The 17,535-nt window shown below is 35.7% G+C and overlaps 1 protein-coding gene across 1 annotated transcript; it reads left to right on the plus strand.

Moving 5' to 3' along the window:
* The first annotated feature begins 11,818 nt into the window (after positions 1-11,818).
* Positions 11,819-17,032, plus strand: LOC150097069 (uncharacterized). The gene is made up of 2 exons (XM_090408118.1): positions 11,819-11,878; positions 15,603-17,032. Exons 1-2 carry the CDS (start codon positions 11,819-11,821, stop codon positions 16,032-16,034), a joined length of 492 nt encoding a protein of 163 aa, XP_090264244.1. The 3' UTR covers positions 16,035-17,032.
* Positions 17,033-17,535: the final 503 nt, after the last annotated feature.

Below are 17,535 nucleotides of genomic sequence, written 5' to 3' on the forward strand. Positions count from 1 at the left end.
TGGTAAGAGAGAGAGAGAGAGAGAGAGAGAGAGAAAGATAGTGTTCAATAATGTTGTTGAACATTGTAAAGAGAATGAGTTAGTAAAGAGTAACTAATTTCTCTCATATCCCATATAAATGTATTCAATTGATTTCCTGCCCTACCATTTTTGTTAATTCTGTTGTCTGTTTCCATATTTAATTTAACATCTCCACTTACAATTTAGCAAAGATGGAAAATTTACTGGTAGATAACAGTAGTAGTTAGTGGATTGAGTGATGAAGAGTTGTAAAGTAGGTGCCCTCCCTCGATGAGTCTTTGGTCTCCCTGGAAGTGTCGTGTAATAATAATAATAATTTCAGATCACTACCATTGGCTCAGTAAGCATATTCAACAATTCATATAGTATAACAATTGCATCAGGAGGTTATGAACCTTTAGAGCTCTTATGGCTGCTCTGGAAAGTAACAGCTGTAATCCTCAAAAATATAAAGTGTAAGACTAACATATTTGGTATCAGATAAAGGATATTAGTGACTAAAGAGTAACTAAATGGCAGTTCTGTTCCATAGACAAAGCATAGTTCAAGCTGCTTCATGCCTCTGGTAGCTAGGCTGCTGATCTTATACTTGACAATGCAAATCATCTACCACATAAAGACATTCACACATCTCAGGCACAGTAACATTCAAATCTATAGCTTGTATACATTTTTTTAAAAACCGTTTTAAAAAAATGTATACTAATAAAAATAAATTAAATAAAAATATTTAATTTATTTTGTAAATTAAATATTTTTATTTTGGTTAAAAAAAAATTTGTTTGTTTGTTGTGTATACACTTGATGCAATTCTATTTTATGCACCAAATTGTGTTCATAATAAGTGTTATGAAACCTCACAAGAGTTTATATCTGATTGGTGCAATGACTTTTAACTCAATTCTTTCTTAGAATCCAGGAAATGATTGACTTGAGATCAAATAAAATATACATATATTACATTTAATAAAACTAAACGTAACTATATACAAAGTAAATATTCATAATTAAAAACTAATTGGATCCAAAACCTTCTAAATAAAACTACTTTTTGAGAGATCTCCTGTATCTTCAGAGCATAAATTCATTCTCTCACTATTCAGTTATTGGTTTGTTTTACATGTACCTATCACTCATCTAGACTGAGCATCTTGTTTTTTTTCTTACAACAAATTCTTAGGGGCGGAAAATGTTCATTAGAGAGTTCTCTAGTAGGCTTTTTCTCAAAATGTAAAATTTCTCCTTAAATTCCATGGAACTATACAGTATTTTCTTATTATATATATATCCTTACAATATATATCCTTACAAGGTAATTTAACTACATGAACAGTCACAATTCTTCATGAGAGAAAACAATTCCCTTTACTACTACATAAACAAAAAACCGATCAAAGTATAGCTCCTCTTCATTAATTCTACTTAACAGTTTCAGATTTGTATAATTCCATCAATTGTTCCTAGAAAATAATTCAATATAACTGGTGTCCTTGAGACAGAAACAGAAACTTTCCATTTTAGTGCTTCTTTGAATGTTGAAATAGTACATCTGTTTAATATCTCCTTTTGTTACTGTCCATTTGTTTATAGTGTTAATATCTGAGTGATAGAATTCACTTAAAATTCCTTTTCAGAATCATCCATGTACTATATTTTGACTGCCAAATTTTACAGAAACTTCCTAAAACAAAATTCTCTGGTCTTCATTCTCAAGCTTCCTCTCATTTTTTTTTTTTTTTTTTTATTGCCCTGATACCAAACACACTCTCTCTTCAGCTGTCAATCACCCATCAATCTTTTTTATGAGCAGCAAGCAAGAAATTAGTAATGACTACCACATTGTTGTTAGCAAAAGGAGAATGTCTTTATGATGAACAACAGATATCACTGTACACAAATTCTGTTTCACAAATAACAATTGTGAAACAGAATAAAGAACCGAGAATTTGTAATTCAGCACTCACAACGTGCTCAATTGAAATTATTACAATTATTAGAGGTAAGTACATAAATCTAAATTATTATTTAATGAAACAAATAACAATTTCTAATTGAGCACGTTGTAAGTGCTGAGTTACAAAATCGAAACCATTGAGAATTCTAAGAATTCTCAATGGTTTCGATTCTACAGAAGCAACTTTAAAAGGGCTCATAATTCTAAATGATGATTATTTTTACAGTAAGAGGGAGAGCAGAGTTGCTTCTCCCACCTTGGCCAACCAGACATCATGAAGTATAATTTATTTAGTTATTTTTCTATTTCTCATGCACCTTATTAAATGAGAAAATGAAATGAAAATAAATAGCAAAAAATGATATTCTTGTTTAACTCTTTCTCCAAATGTAAAAACAAAGTTTGCACATGAAGTTTCTTCATGAATAGGCTACTTGTATATAGAAGCTAATGATTTTACATTAATTGCCTTAGTATCCCATAATGCAAAGCACACATCCTTTCAGGTGTGTATAATGCTATGCATTGTAGGAAGGGTCACTACCTAGACCAGTTTCAACCTTTATTATCATTAAGTGATAACGTCAAGTTCTTTCCTAATATCCTCGTTTTTAATATGATATTGCCATTGATGCCATGATGATGATGATGAGTTTATATATGCTAAAAACAGCAGATTTGACCACTCTATATTAATGAATTTATATTTATAACTTTTATTATCACAACCTTTATCATCATCATCATCATCAAATTCCTGCCATGTACCCTCAAGGGGTGTACAGGATATGACAGTACTACATGAAAAAATTACATCATTACTAACTTCCTATCTACAATTTTCCTCCAAATCAGTCTGTCACTTGTCAAGACTCCAACATTATCAGATCTTATATTTCTATCGTCTAAGGCACTTTGTACCGTATCAATCCACCTATATCTTGGTCTTCCTCTGGGTCGTTTTCCTGCCAACCTGGCAGAGAACACTTGTTTTGCTAATCTTTCCACTCCCATTCTATTTAAGTGACCATACCACCTGAGATTAGCTCTGCTAACACATTCCTGGATGCTGACAATGTCAAGTTCTTTACTAATATCCTCATTTTTAATATGATATTGCCATTGATGCCATCTGTTCACGCCTCTAATCTTTCTCAGGACTCTCATATCTGCGGTCTCTAGTCTTTGATCAAGTGTTTTACTTCTGACCCAGCTCTCAGATCCATAAGTTAAAACTGGTTTGAACACTGTCTTGTATACAGCTAATTTAGTGTTCCGACTAATTTCTTTCTTATTCCATATGAATTTATTCAATTGACTTCCCACCATACCAGCTTTGTTGATTCTGTTGTCTATTTCTATATTTAATTTACCATCTTCAGTAAAAATCATGCCTAAGTAGCTGAAATGTTTTACTTGTTCCACAGGTTCTCCATTCACAACACAGTTGACATTTTCAATGATTCTGCCTATTTTCATTGTCTTTGTCTTTTTATTGCTGACTTTCATACCATATCTATTACAACAGCTATTCAATTTAGTCAGAGAATCTTGCAGACTTGTAGCGGATTTATTTAGAAGTATAACATCATCCGCATAAAGCAAAGAGCTGACATTAACATCTCCAATTTTGATATCAGGTTTAATACCAAACATTCCTTCATAATGTGATCCATATAGATAATGAATAACAGAGGGGATAATATACATCCTTGTCTCACACCAGATTTAACATTAAACCATCTTCCTTTACTTCCTTCAATTCTAACTGTTGACTTACAACTCAAATATAGACTAATTATTGCTTGATATAATGCCCTATTGATACCATATAACTGCAGCGTATTGAATAGCTATTCTCTTGGCACCTTGTCCTATGCCTTTTCCAAATCGACAAAACTTAAATACAGATCTTTGTTATATTCCCATGCTTTCTTGACTATTTGTCGTAAAGTGAAGCTCTAATACTGACAGACTCTATTTGCCCTGAATCCAGCTTGTTCTTCACCAAGCTTTTCTTCCACAATTCTTCTCAACAGTTTCTCAAGTATACTTGCATAGATCTTGCCAGGAACACTCAGTAGGGAAATACCTCTGTAATTCTCTCATTCAGTTTTATTTCCCTTTTTATATATGGGTACTATGAGAGCTCTACTCCAATCATCGGGAATTCGTCCCTCTGTCCAGGCTTTCTGAACTATGCAGTGCAGCCACTGTAAGACTCTTATACCACCATACTTCAGCATTTCTGGTCGAATATCATCTACTCCTGCTGCCTTTCCACATTTCAAGCCTTTGATGGCTTTTTCTACTTCAAGTATGGATATGTATTCCTGACTGCATGCCTGGTCAGTGTTTTTTATCACTGTGCTGTCATCACTGCTTGTTTCATTTAGCAGTTTTTCAAAGTAATTACTCCATACTTCAAGGATATCTTTTTCTCCTGTTTTCATGTCACCTTTATCATCTCTAATCTCTTTTACAGCACTCTTTCCTCCATTCCTAAGCTTCTTCAACAACCTCTAGAATATTTTGCCACCTTCTTGATATTTATTTTCTATATTCTTGCCAAAGTCCTCCCATGACTTTTGTTTAGCTAGTTTTACACAGTGTTTAGCATTCTTGCATTTGTCTCTATATTCTCTAAGAGCACAAGCTGACTTATTTGCCAGTAACTTTTGATATGCTTTCTTCTTTTCCTTCACTGCCTCTTTAACTTCCTGTGTCCACCAGGGAGTTCTGATTTTTTTATCCTTACAGACAACCTCACCACATGCCTCTCTGGCAGAATCAATCAATGTTTTCTTCAGAGTTTGCCACTGAATCTCCAAGGTTTGATTCCTGATCTCAAACTCTATAATTTTTTCTTCAATAATCTTTGTGTATTTTAGTCTACAGCTCACATCTGAGAGCTGCTCAACTTTTATTCGCTTTAAAACTTTCTTACATGTTATTCTTTTCAATATGAAATTCAATTTTATCCTGCTCAAGACTAAATAGTGATCACTTCCAATTTCAAATCCTCTGTACACTCTGGTGTCCTGCACCAGGGAGAAAACATCACTATCAACAATAACATAGTCAATGAGACTTTTCTTATTCCTAGCCTCTTCTCTCCATGTGAATTTGTGCACATTTTTATGTTGGAACATGGTGTTAGTAATAACCAGTCCATGTCCTGAGCAGAAATCCAACAGATATTTGCCATTATTATTAGCTTTGCTCTTTTCTCCAAATTTTCCCAAAATATTTTTGTATGTCTCACAATCATTTCCTACTCTGCTATTTAGATCCCCAACAATGACCAACTTTTCTTTTTTCATTGTGTCATTTGCTTTTTCTAAAGCCTCAAAAAAATTCCTCCACTTCTGCCTTAGTAGAACCTTCTGTGGGACCATAGGCACAAATAAGTCTCATTGTCCAGTTCCCCATTCTCATATTTGCCCACATTACTCTACTTGAGACTGACTGCCATTCAAGAAGATTAGCCTCGTATTTTGTGTTGAATACTATGGCTACTCCTTCTTTTCCTTGATTGTCATTGCCTGAATATAACATTTTGTATTTATTGCTCAGAAAGATCTCACCAGTTTTGGTCTTTTTTGTTTCAGTCACCCCTATTATGTCGATCTGGTACTTATCTATTTCATCAGCTAGCTCCATTTCTTTGCCATTCAGGCTTCTTATGTTGATAGTACCGATCTTTAACTCTGGTGATGTTGAGTTGGGGTTTGTGTTCAGATTTGTTCCAGTAGCTGACTTTTCGCTGTTCACCCTGGTTCCCTGGCGAAAACAACGGGGGCCTTGTTTAACCGGGTGACGCCCCAGCCGGCATGAAATTTTGTCATGTTGTACCATCATTTTTTATTTTGGTATAACCAATAAGAATACAATTTGGTCGGCTAAATCCCAAATTGCCAGCCCATCCTCGTTCGTTCAGTATCAAAGTAGATACCCAACAGGGTGCACCATGAGAAGGTGAGGATTGGACATTAGGTCAGAAGCCCTGGTCGGTTCTCCGCATTCCTCTAAAGGCTATGTGGAGGTCTCCTCTCAGTTATACAGCTTTGACCCTTCCTTTATTAAGGTATGTTAAAGTGCTGGGATACCTGCCCAAAAATTCTGAGTGATCTACAAGATCAATCACTCTTAATTTCATTGAGTGATCCTAAAGGATAACTACTAAACTCATTGCTCCAGGACAGGAAACTTAGCTGTGGCTGCAATCAGTGACAGGCAAAAACCCACCACCAAGCAGAGCCTCTCCACTCCCTAGGAAGCAAGTGAACCCAAAGATGTGCATTAGCCATAAGAGATACCAAAGTTAACTGTTCTGACAAGATGGATAAAGTTGCTGGATTAAGGAATATAATTGAGCACTTGACTCACCTATTGTGGGCTACTGATCCCAGTGATCCCCCCCCCCCCCCCTTAAAAATATTTGGTATAGTTTTTTTGGAATGTTTGTCCTGAGATATTTGATTTAATCTACTACTACCCCCCCCCCCCCCCACCCCCCCCCCCCCCCACCCCCCCCCCCCCCCACCCCCCCCCCCCCCCACCCCCCCCCCCCCCCACCCCCCCCCCCCCCCACCCCCCCCCCCCCCCACCCCCCCCCCCCCCCACCCCCCCCCCCCCCCACCCCCCCCCCCCCCCACCCCCCCCCCCCCCCACCCCCCCCCCCCCCCACCCCCCCCCCCCCCCACCCCCCCCCCCCCCCACCCCCCCCCCCCCCCACCCCCCCCCCCCCCCACCCCCCCCCCCCCCCACCCCCCCCCCCCCCCACCCCCCCCCCCCCCCACCCCCCCCCCCCCCCACCCCCCCCCCCCCCCACCCCCCCCCCCCCCCACCCCCCCCCCCCCCCACCCCCCCCCCCCCCCACCCCCCCCCCCCCCCACCCCCCCCCCCCCCCACCCCCCCCCCCCCCCACCCCCCCCCCCCCCCACCCCCCCCCCCCCCCACCCCCCCCCCCCCCCACCCCCCCCCCCCCCCACCAAAAAGCTGGCAGTGCACAAGACAGTATACAAACTAACGTATGGATCTGAAAGCTGGATTAAAGTTGTTAACTGAAGACTGGAGACCAGAAATATGTAAGAGGAAAATTATTATTAGCCTTCCACCAGGATGTTCATCGAGATTGGCAATGCTCACAAATTATTTCAAATTCATATTTCATACTTTTATAGTATAAGTAATTACTACTAGAAAATGTGTTCCTAAATTATAGAAGTAAATGAACGCATGGCATCAATAGCAAAACCATGTTAAGAAATGAAGGCATTAAAGAAAAAACTTGACATTAATTCTGTACTACCTGAATCTCAAATAAGTACTGTTAATCACCAGAGCTCCCCTGTGTGGTGACTGGAGTTAAAGAATAGTCCCAATGTAGCCCATGCATGTTGTAAGAGGTGACTAAAATGGGTACCCAGTGTCTAGGGTACAGCTGGGCCACCCTGCCTCCAGTGGACAAAAATATGGAGGCCTGGTCCTTCAGGTTGGGGGTTTGGCAATGGGCTAATAACCCATTCCTGTAAAAAAAATCTCTTGTTAAGAAAGCTAAATAATTGAAAGCCAGACTGACTTCAAGGAAACAACACATGAAAATGAAAAAGTTAATGAATTTTGGAACATGGAATGTTAGAACAATGTTACAGGTAGGGAAAATGCAAAGTATAGCAAAAGAGTTAAAGAAATGTGAATTGGATGTTACAGCATTGCAGGAGATAAGATGGAGAGGAAAAGGAAGAATAAACAAAAAAGATTATATTATGTATTATAGTGGTACTGAAGAACAAGGAAATTATGGAGTAGAATTTATTATTAGAAAGAAGAAGATAAAATCAATTTTAGGATTCACGCCAAGAAATGAAAGAATTTGCAAGTTACAAATTAAAGGAAAATTCTATAATATCACTTTTATTAACGTATATGCTCCAACTGAAAATGCTGACAAGATTGTGATAGATCAATTTTACAAGGATTTACAAGAAACATGTGAAAAAAAACTAAATAAAAATGACCAAAGAATGCAATAAAAAATATCATATCATGATTTCTAAAAGATGGGCAAGTTCATTCAATGATGTACAAGTATATGAGGTGTGACCATTTAATTCCCGGAATGGCTGCCTAGTATATAGAAATATATAGAAACCATATATAGAAACAATAATTTAGAATGATTTAGAACTTCATAATTTATATATTGATTTCCATCAAGCATTTGATAAATTAAATAGACAAGAAATGATACATAGCTTGAAAATACTACGAGTACCAGGAAAATTGATTACAAGGATCCAAAGCAGTAATTAAAATACAAAGGGAAGTAAGACAAGGAGATGCACTTTCAGCAAGTTTATTTAATTTGGTACTTGTAGCAATAATAAGAAAGTTAAATATGAGATGATTTATTAATAATAAATTAATACAATATGTGCATATGCAGATAATATAGCAATAATAATTCGATTAATAGAACTTAATAAAAATGCTAAATAAAAATGCTGAGAGGAAACCTCCACATAGCCTCTAAAGGAATGCGGAGAACCAACCAGGGCTTCTGACCTAATGTCCAATCCTCAACCTTCTCATGGTGCACCCTGTTAGGTATCTACCTGGATACTGAACGAATGAGGAGATGGGCTGGCAATTTGGGATTTAATCGACCAAATTTTATTCTTATTGGGTTAAACCAAAATATAAAATGATGGTACATGACAGAATTTCATGCCAGCTGGGGCATCGCCCGGTTAAACAAGATCCCCATTGTTTTTGCCAGTCAGCTACTGGAACAAATCCTAAACCCACCCCAACTCAACATCGCCAGAATTCAAGATTGGTACTATCAACATAAGAAGCCTGAATGGCAAAAAAGTGGAGCTAGCTGAGGAATTGGATAAGTACCAGATTGACATAATAGGGGTGACTGAAACAAAAAAGACAAAAACTTGTGAGATCTTTCTGAGCAATAAATACAAAATGTAGTACTATCATATCCTGTACATCCCTTGAGGATACATGGCAGGAATTTGATGATGATGATAAAAAGTTGAAGAAGTTGGATTGCAAATTAACAAACAGAAGACTAAATACATACAATGTGGAAAGACAATAAATAAAAATATTACAAGATATACAATAGGTGAATACAGTTTTGAAGTTGTAGATAGCTTTAAATATTTAGGTTCATTAATAACAACAAACAATAATATATCCAATGAAATTAATAGTAAAATCATGGCTTGAAATAAGTGTTAATATATTTATCAAAAGTTAATGAGTAATAAGATTCTTAATCATAATTCTAAATTAAAACTTTATTAAACAATTAAGACCTGTAACAACATATGGATGTGAAACATGGCCATTAACACAAAAAGATATAGATAGATTGAATCTTTGAAAGGGAAATATATATGGACCAATAAAAGAAGAAAATGGAATATGGAGAATTAGAACAAATAATGAACTTGAACAACTAATCAATGGTGAAGATATCGTAAGATATATAAAGATAGAAAGAATGGAAAAAGATAGATGAGTTAAAAATATTTGAATGGAAATCATTAGGACAAAGGAAGAAAGATAGACCAAGAAAAAGATGGATTGATGATATACAAAAAGATCTTACAACTTTAAAAGTTCAGAATTGGAAGAATATTGCACAGTAAAGAATGACTAAAAATTATTTTGCAAGCTAAAACTCATAAAGAGTTGTAAAGCTAGAAGAAGAACAACAACAACCAGAGCTAGTTACAGAGATTGCTAATAAAATTTGTGACTAATAACTTTTTTTTTTCTTGTACAAGTCTTCTTTTGAGGTGGCAGGGATATGAAAAGAACATGCTGTATGGACTGGACAGGACAGATCCAGTGACATTTTATGTCTAATAATAACATTGATATAATAACTAATATATCAATGAATCTTACAGACTTAGTCTTAGAAGTGGAGGGTTAATATTCCAATCTAAAATGATATGATCACAAACAAAATGGAAGAAAGGATTAGCAAGATAAGGTAAAGAAAAGAGTCAGAGAAAGTGCAAGTTGTAAATGAATTGATGCAAGTAAGACTGCTTTAGAAGATAGAGAAGTTAGATCTGAGCTGATCAGAGACCTAACAAATAGCAGCTTCGTTATTTGTTAGGTCAACAATTTTATGAGAAGATTGCTGACAGTAAGCTAGTAACAAAATGTTACCTGTTGGAATAGAATAGTACCTTGCACATCATGTACTTGAAAGTGCATGTCAAGAAATGGGGATGAGAAGTGCATAAGCAAAAACTATAAAAATATCAAAACATTTTTTTTTAGTTCGTTATTTTGATAAATGACCAATTTCCATTACACTACACTCAACCTCAAAATTTCTCTTAATATTTTTCTCTCTTTATATGCAACTAATGACTATAAATACAATATATACACACAACTACAAAATGGTATAAACCTAGACATAAGCATTATGTTGGTGAAAATTCCAAACCGACTGTTCTAGAGACACATTATGAAACTTTTTTTTAAGCATTTCAGGCCTCCAGTAGTAGGATGGCCTTGCACAGGATGAAATTCGTTTATCACCTCAAAGATATGAAAACATCCATATCCATTGTGTGATTCAGACTACCATCCTGTTGGCTGGAAACATACAGGTATTCATAGTGAAGAATTTACAGACACAACACGTGTTAGAATAATTACTTTATTTAACTTTAGGAAAGTAACATCGACATTTCGACCACTGTATTGAGGTCATCATCATCAGGAAAAATACATAAGATACAAGCTACATGGCATTGTACTATACAAAAGTAAGATGAATCTAAATGCTTGTTAATCATTTAACCTAGCCTGACCTCTCTTGGAAAATAAAATAAAAATAAAAATTATTTAAATTAAATAATTGAAATTAAGAAATTGAAGCTTATTGGCTCTTTATTTTAAATAAAAATAAAAATTTTCCCAGAAATAAGTATTTCTGGGAAAATTCCCATGTAACTCCTCAAAAAATAAACTATTATTTTAATGGCTAATATAGCCTACTTTCATTTAGGAGTGCCCTTTTTTTTTACAATGTCATTGGCTCTTTACCCAAATTCTAGGACATTACTGAAGTGTTATAAAACTAATATATGAAGAATAAAAATAAGAGAAAATTTGGACATACCATTTTGGACCTTATTCCGGCAATGTGTTTGCATATTGCTGTTAAAGGATAGGGAGTTTTTTTGGGAAAGTGAGGATAAAGTAATGTGGGAAAGTTATTTGAAAAAACCTGGGTTTTTTTCAAATAGAGGACCCATTTTTTCCAATGGAGGACCCTTCTGCAATCCATATAGCAAACAGAAGAAAATCTCAATACGAGAGGACTTTAAAAATGTTTAATGTAGTTCTGTTTATATTTCATTTTTATTTAAAATTTTTTTTATCTAAATTAAGTGGATATTAAATCAAACATCATTTCAAAGCCGAATATGGAAACTATAAAAGTTTCGTGCAGAGATTGACCAGAGAGCTAGCTGGAATACACCGTTGCCATACTGCAAGTTACCCTCGCCGAACCTAATAGGAAAGCACGACCGCTAAAAGCATCCATATATTGCCTTCTATTGATTCATTATAAGGTTTCACTAGTCTGATAGCTGTTTCAAACTCATTGGTTTTCATCAGAGACACTGTTTAAGTAAAGGTCTCACTCTAAAAATTAGGCGATCTCCCAACCACTCAAAATGAGTGACTGAAAGATCGTCCAACTCACGTTGGTTTCACTTAGTGACAGGCTCACCCTACCACTAAGCAGAACCGCTCATATTCCAGGGAAAAGCACCCACCGAAATGGCTCCTCATGGGCCAAACCGGAAAGCACCTTCCCCAGAGACTCAAAATGCTCTCAAGGTAAACCCACCAAATTCTGAACTCCCCTCAGCAGAAGTTGGACTAGGCAGAAACCTGGAGAGCAAAAACTCTCTGTGTTAATCAACTCGAAACGTTGGAGAGGTGTATTTTTCATAAGCGAACTCTCAGTCGGTGCTTAAAGTATTTACTAAAATAAAGAGTCAAAAGGCTTCACTTTGGTGATGTAAAATTATCTAAATTAAGTGGATATTAAATCCAACATCATTTCCAAGCCCAATACAAAAACTATAAAAGTTTCGTATGGAGATTGATCAGAGAGCTAGCGCGAATACACCATTGGCATACTACAAGTTACCTCAACGAACCTAATAGGAAAGCATGACCGCTAAACGTGTTCGTATATTGCCTTCTATTGGTTCATTATAAGGTTTCACTAATCTGACAGCTGTTTCAAACTCATTGGTTTTTGTCAGAGACTAGGCAGAAACCTAGAGAGCAAAAACTTTCTGTGCTAAGGAACTCGAAGCATTGGCGAGGTGTAATTTTTGTAAGCGAAAATATTTTTAGAATCTGCAAGCATATTTGTTTAGATATGGTTGGTTTCTATTTTTAGAATCTGCAGCAGCTCTCAGGAACCAACCAAATCTAAACAAATAAAGCTTCCTAAGATTTGGGAAACACTTATCATCAGAGATCCCCACCTTACATTCCAGGCCACCTACAACTGCCCATAGGGGGTGCTCCCTTTTTTGGGGGGGTAGTGCCAGCAGCTCTTCCTACCCCCAAGGTCCATGTAAAAACGTCTGTTTTCCAAGAGTGATTGGATCAGGAGGACAAGGCGATAGTCTCTAGTTATTCTGTATATTTTATTTCTGAGTGTGAGATGGTTTATGGTATCATATGCTGCAGTTAGGTCTACAAAGACTACTCCTGTGGCTAGTTATTACACATAAGTAATTTAATTAAAAGGTGGCACACCTTTTGGCAACTCCTATAGGTAAAGATGACCTCGCTATTGCTTCTGCCTGGTATCTCCACGTCTGGGCCTGGCTCCCACTGAAGAGACCTCAATAAAGGTCGAAACTAGTCTGGGTAGTGGCCCTTTAATGCCTAACATTATACATATCTGCAAGAAGATGTGTTTTGCATTATGGGAGATACTGAGATAGGAGTGATGTTAGCTTGGTCCACCTTTGCTACGAGTTTCCCGGTGTTGTACTACCTGACCCCAGTCCTGAAGATACTTTCAGGCGCAAACTTTGTTTGCTCACACTTGGATAAAGGATTAAACTAAATTTATTATAGTCTAACATGAAAAATAAACTTTCAACATATATGTAGTTAGCAAAATCATTGTACCGTATTTTTCAGACGATAAGATGCACACCAAATATGAGACGATTTTTAGAAAAAAATATTTTATTATATAAAGATATTTACAAATTCTTACTTAATTTTTATTTATTGTTACAATCATTTGTATTAGCAATATTCAGTTCATCTTCACTCTCGGTACTATCACTGGTCTCGTTAATGTCACCATTCGTATTACTTTCTTCTGAACTATTGTTGTCACTCCCTTCAAAAACTGCATCATCTACGGTACCATCCCTCACATTACTTATCCCGCATTTCTTAAATGACTTTATAATCATCTCTTCTTTCACAGATTCTCATGAATTTTTTACCCAGGCAGTGGCGTATTTAGGTATTGACTGTATAGGCCCGGGCTTAGAGCGCAAATTTTGAGGGGCTGCGGAAATTTCCGGGCTCTCATTTTTGTAATTATATTTATGTTACGAATTTACGATATAAATAGGTTATGCATGTAAATCAACATGTTCATTAAATATGGGGGGGGGCTTTCTGCGGGCCTAGGGGGCAGGAAATACCTAAATACTCCACTGCACCCAGGTACATACTTCTGAAATTGTTGGCCGTTTCATACGCCCTGTTGCTGTAACATCATGATTTGGGCTTTGCCATTGATTTGTTCCACTCTTCCCACATAAAATTTTTGAATTGTTTATTAATAGATCCATCCAAGGATTGTAATTGACTTGTAAGGCCTCCAGGAATGACAGCTAATTTTGTATTCATTTCTTTTAGAAGCTTCTTGGTTGATTCTGTTTTATGCGCTCTGAATTGATCCCACACTAACATAGCAGGCTTTTTAAACAACTCACCTGGACGTTTCGCCCATATCTTTTGTATCCATAATTTCATTCCTGTTTCATCCATCCAGCCTTTATCTTGAACGTGGATAATAATGCCACGAGGAATTTCATCTCTTGGTAACGTTTTTCTCTTGAAGATTAACATGGGGGTAGTTTTGTGTAGCGAGTTTTTTTCATGATCACCATTGATTTGTTGTCTCTTGAATCTACTATCCAATTTGAAGGAACATCAAAAGTTAGAGGCACTTCATCCATGTTCACAATTTTATTAAGCTCAAAGTTAAATTTCCTTCTCGCTGATATATCAAATCTGTGGAATTCTATAATTTTAGCTTCATAGTCAGCTGACATTTTTTGGGCTAGAGTGGTTTTTGTATGCATGCATAACCCCTGTTTTTTCACAAATCTAAAGCACCAGGACAGTGAGTACCGGTAAAATCTAAAATTCCACTAGCAGTTGCCCATCGTTTCGCTTCAAAAATTATAATTTTCGTAGAAACAGATATTCCCATGTTTCGATGATTTGTTACCCAATTTTTCATTTGTACTTCTAATTCTGGCCATTTTTCTAGGTGTGAACAAAATGTTTTCTTGTGTTTACATAGCAGTTTTAACTGTTCCTCTTGTTTTCTCCACTCGCGAACCATTTTTTCTGTTGGTGGTGGACCAAAATGTCTTTCTGCTGCTCTGTTTCCAATCACATTTAATTTATAACTCACGTTATATGAAAGTCTTTTTTGTTTTACACTCATTTTTTCTAATTTTAAGATAAAAATTTTAACGACCTTATAAAAAATAATTCAAATGAACCAACAAAAGCACACGCTTACACACTAATGACTATTAACGCTCTAAATCGGTGATTCTCCCACATGCAGCGAGATAACTTAGGTACCTACCTTCAGTGGTGTACTTACTAATTTTATTAACATATTGTGCCAGTAATTGAACTTCGCTAACAGCTTTGGTACAGTGTAAGGATTCATATTTTAATGTTACCTTCGGACCATAAGACACACCCCAATTTTAAGTCGATTTTTCTATGTAAAAGGGTGTGTCTTATGGTCCGAAAAATATGGTAGTTCTTTTTCAACTGCAATAATATATATCTTATGCTGAGTCTTAAACTTGTTCACACTCCTAGCTTTCATAACACATGCTAACAGTGCATTCCACTCACTCACCAGTCTTTATGTAAGAAATCTTTAGAGGTCATCCCTAGAACCTCTAGGGATGGCCTCTCATTCTTGCTGACCAGCCAATGTACATTGCTTTTTATATATCATGTGATGAAATTCCTTATCTGCTTTCATTATTCAAAGCTTTAGTTGTCTGGTCAGCACCTTTTTTGGGTAATTCTCTTATTTTGCTATGTTTAGTGAATAGTTATATATTAAACTAGAAAATTCTTAACACAGATGGAATTTAAACTTGGGTCTTTTCTTGAACCAATCTGTTGTGCCATCGGGGTATTCATTAATTTTAAAAAAATGCAATAAAAAAGTGCACAGCAGTACTCTTTACTTTGAAGTTTATTTTTTTTTTAACACATATTTATTGATTTTATTTTATTTTAATTTTCAAAGGGTCTTCAACTTTCAACTCTTGCCAATGGAGAAATTGATGAGAAAACTGCATCTGCTGTAAATATTATCCAGCAAATCATAGAACATGGAGCTCTACAGCAACAGGTTACTCTGCACTCTCTCGATGGACAGAGTCTGGTAGCTGTGAATCCTGAAGCCATTATAGTCCAGCAAGATGGAAGAGAAGTTGTTTTAAATGATGCTACTACAGGTGGACAGTATGTGATCCAGTATGTTACACATGCACCTGAAATAACAGTTGATGATGAGATGACTGTCCATACTGTTGCTCATTCTGATAAGTCAGTGTTTGAAGAATTCCATGTGCAGTATAGTGATGCTGCACAAGTCATAGGTGAAGATGATAAAGAAATTGTTAAAAACGAAAATGAAAATGCAACCATTGAAATAGAATCAATGGAATGCCAGTGAATCAGTTCTACATAATTTTGATACGTTTTTACTTAATTTTTTTGTAGCAATCATCACTAAAGGTCTATAGAAAAAAAAGTAAATAATTGACTCTTAAGAAATATATTGCTCACCTATAAACTGGTTTGAAGAATTTCATGAAAAGCCAAATAATAGTAATGATAGACAAAATTAGTTGCTAGGGTACATAGAAAAATCTTCACTTGCCTAAAAAAATAGTGTCAAGTTTCAAATTTACAAATGAGCTAAAAAAATATTGCATCAAAATGCAGGTCGATAATATTTTTTGCTTCATAGTGTCTGAACAGTATAAAAATCTCTCAAAAGTAAATACAGTATTAGAAAAGAAACTAATCACTTTTGCTTCTTCTGTGTAATTATCTTATGCATCAACTAAAGTCAGTACTGCATAACTTAATTAAGCTGTGTATTTGCATTTTCTGGAAATTCTTTACCAGAAAGACAATATGCATTTAACACATTTGTATATATATTTATATGTGTGTGTTTTCATGTACATACAAAGAAGACTGTACATAACATCCGATAAATAGTGGTGCTTTAACACTTATTTATTACCTGATATGTGTAACTTTTGTTAATGTGACGTTTGTATATTTTGTTATTTTATTTCATTGTGAACTATTCATGCAAAAACTCATTGTATAATTGTCCAGACTTATCAAAAATAATTCCTTCCATTTTAAGTGCAAGATATCCTTGAATGCACTTTCTAATATTTCAGTTGTATTTGTAAAATTTTTTCTTGTTATAGACTATATTTTTGTAACTACCCATCGCTCACAAGGGATTAATTAAACTCAGGCAAAAAAGATTTTATATAATATTATAAAATCTCTAACATTTTTTGTATATAGGAATCATTGGTCATATGTCAGAGGGATGTGTAGATAAATGTAAATGATATTCATATTAAAACCTGTATTTCCCATTTTACCAATCTGTGATATGTACAAAGTGAAACAAATGTAATTTCATTAAAAACGTTTTTTTCTTCAATTCTGTCACTTATTTTTATTTTTTTTTGACAATGTATATTATAAATAAAATGGTCTATATACAAATTTGTATACTATACTTGAAAAATTCAGTTTATATTTATATATAAACTGAATTACACACAAACAGGGGTTGGGCAAAATGATGTGAACACCTAGGAAATAGGCAATATGTCTATTAATAAGGTGTGGTACCATCGTTTGCCTTTAGTATGCAAACCATTTTGGAATATATTTCATACAACTATTAATAGTCTCCAGTGGAAAGTTGTACCATTAGTCGATCAGAATATCTGTCCAATTGCTTGAGAGACATTGGAAGATGAATCTTCTTCTCATTCTGCTCCCCCAAAATTGCCTCAGTGTTCAATGATATTCAAGTCAAGTGACTGAGATGGCCAGGGCAGATGTTGAAGTTCTCAGTATTCCTCAAACCAAAACTGAACTGTTCTGGCTATGTGTAGTGCATTATCATCTTGAAA

The sequence above is a fragment of the Typopeltis vanoorti genome, chromosome 18, assembly GCF_054136105.1.
Source record: "Typopeltis vanoorti isolate ZY-2024b chromosome 18, IOZ_Tvanoo_1.0, whole genome shotgun sequence".
In the NCBI taxonomy this organism is placed as follows: domain Eukaryota; kingdom Metazoa; phylum Arthropoda; class Arachnida; order Uropygi; family Thelyphonidae; genus Typopeltis; species Typopeltis vanoorti.

What these genes read in the sequence shown, in the direction of transcription:
- LOC150097069 (XM_090408118.1), top strand. Translation starts at nt 11,819, where the DNA reads ATGGCTCCTCATGGGCCAAACCGGAAAGCACCTTCCCCAGAGACTCAA. An exon ending in AGACTCAAAATGCTCTCAAG is followed by an intron (nt 11,879 to 15,602) that starts GTAAACCCACCA and finishes TAATTTTCAAAG; the next exon opens with GGTCTTCAACTTTCAACTCT.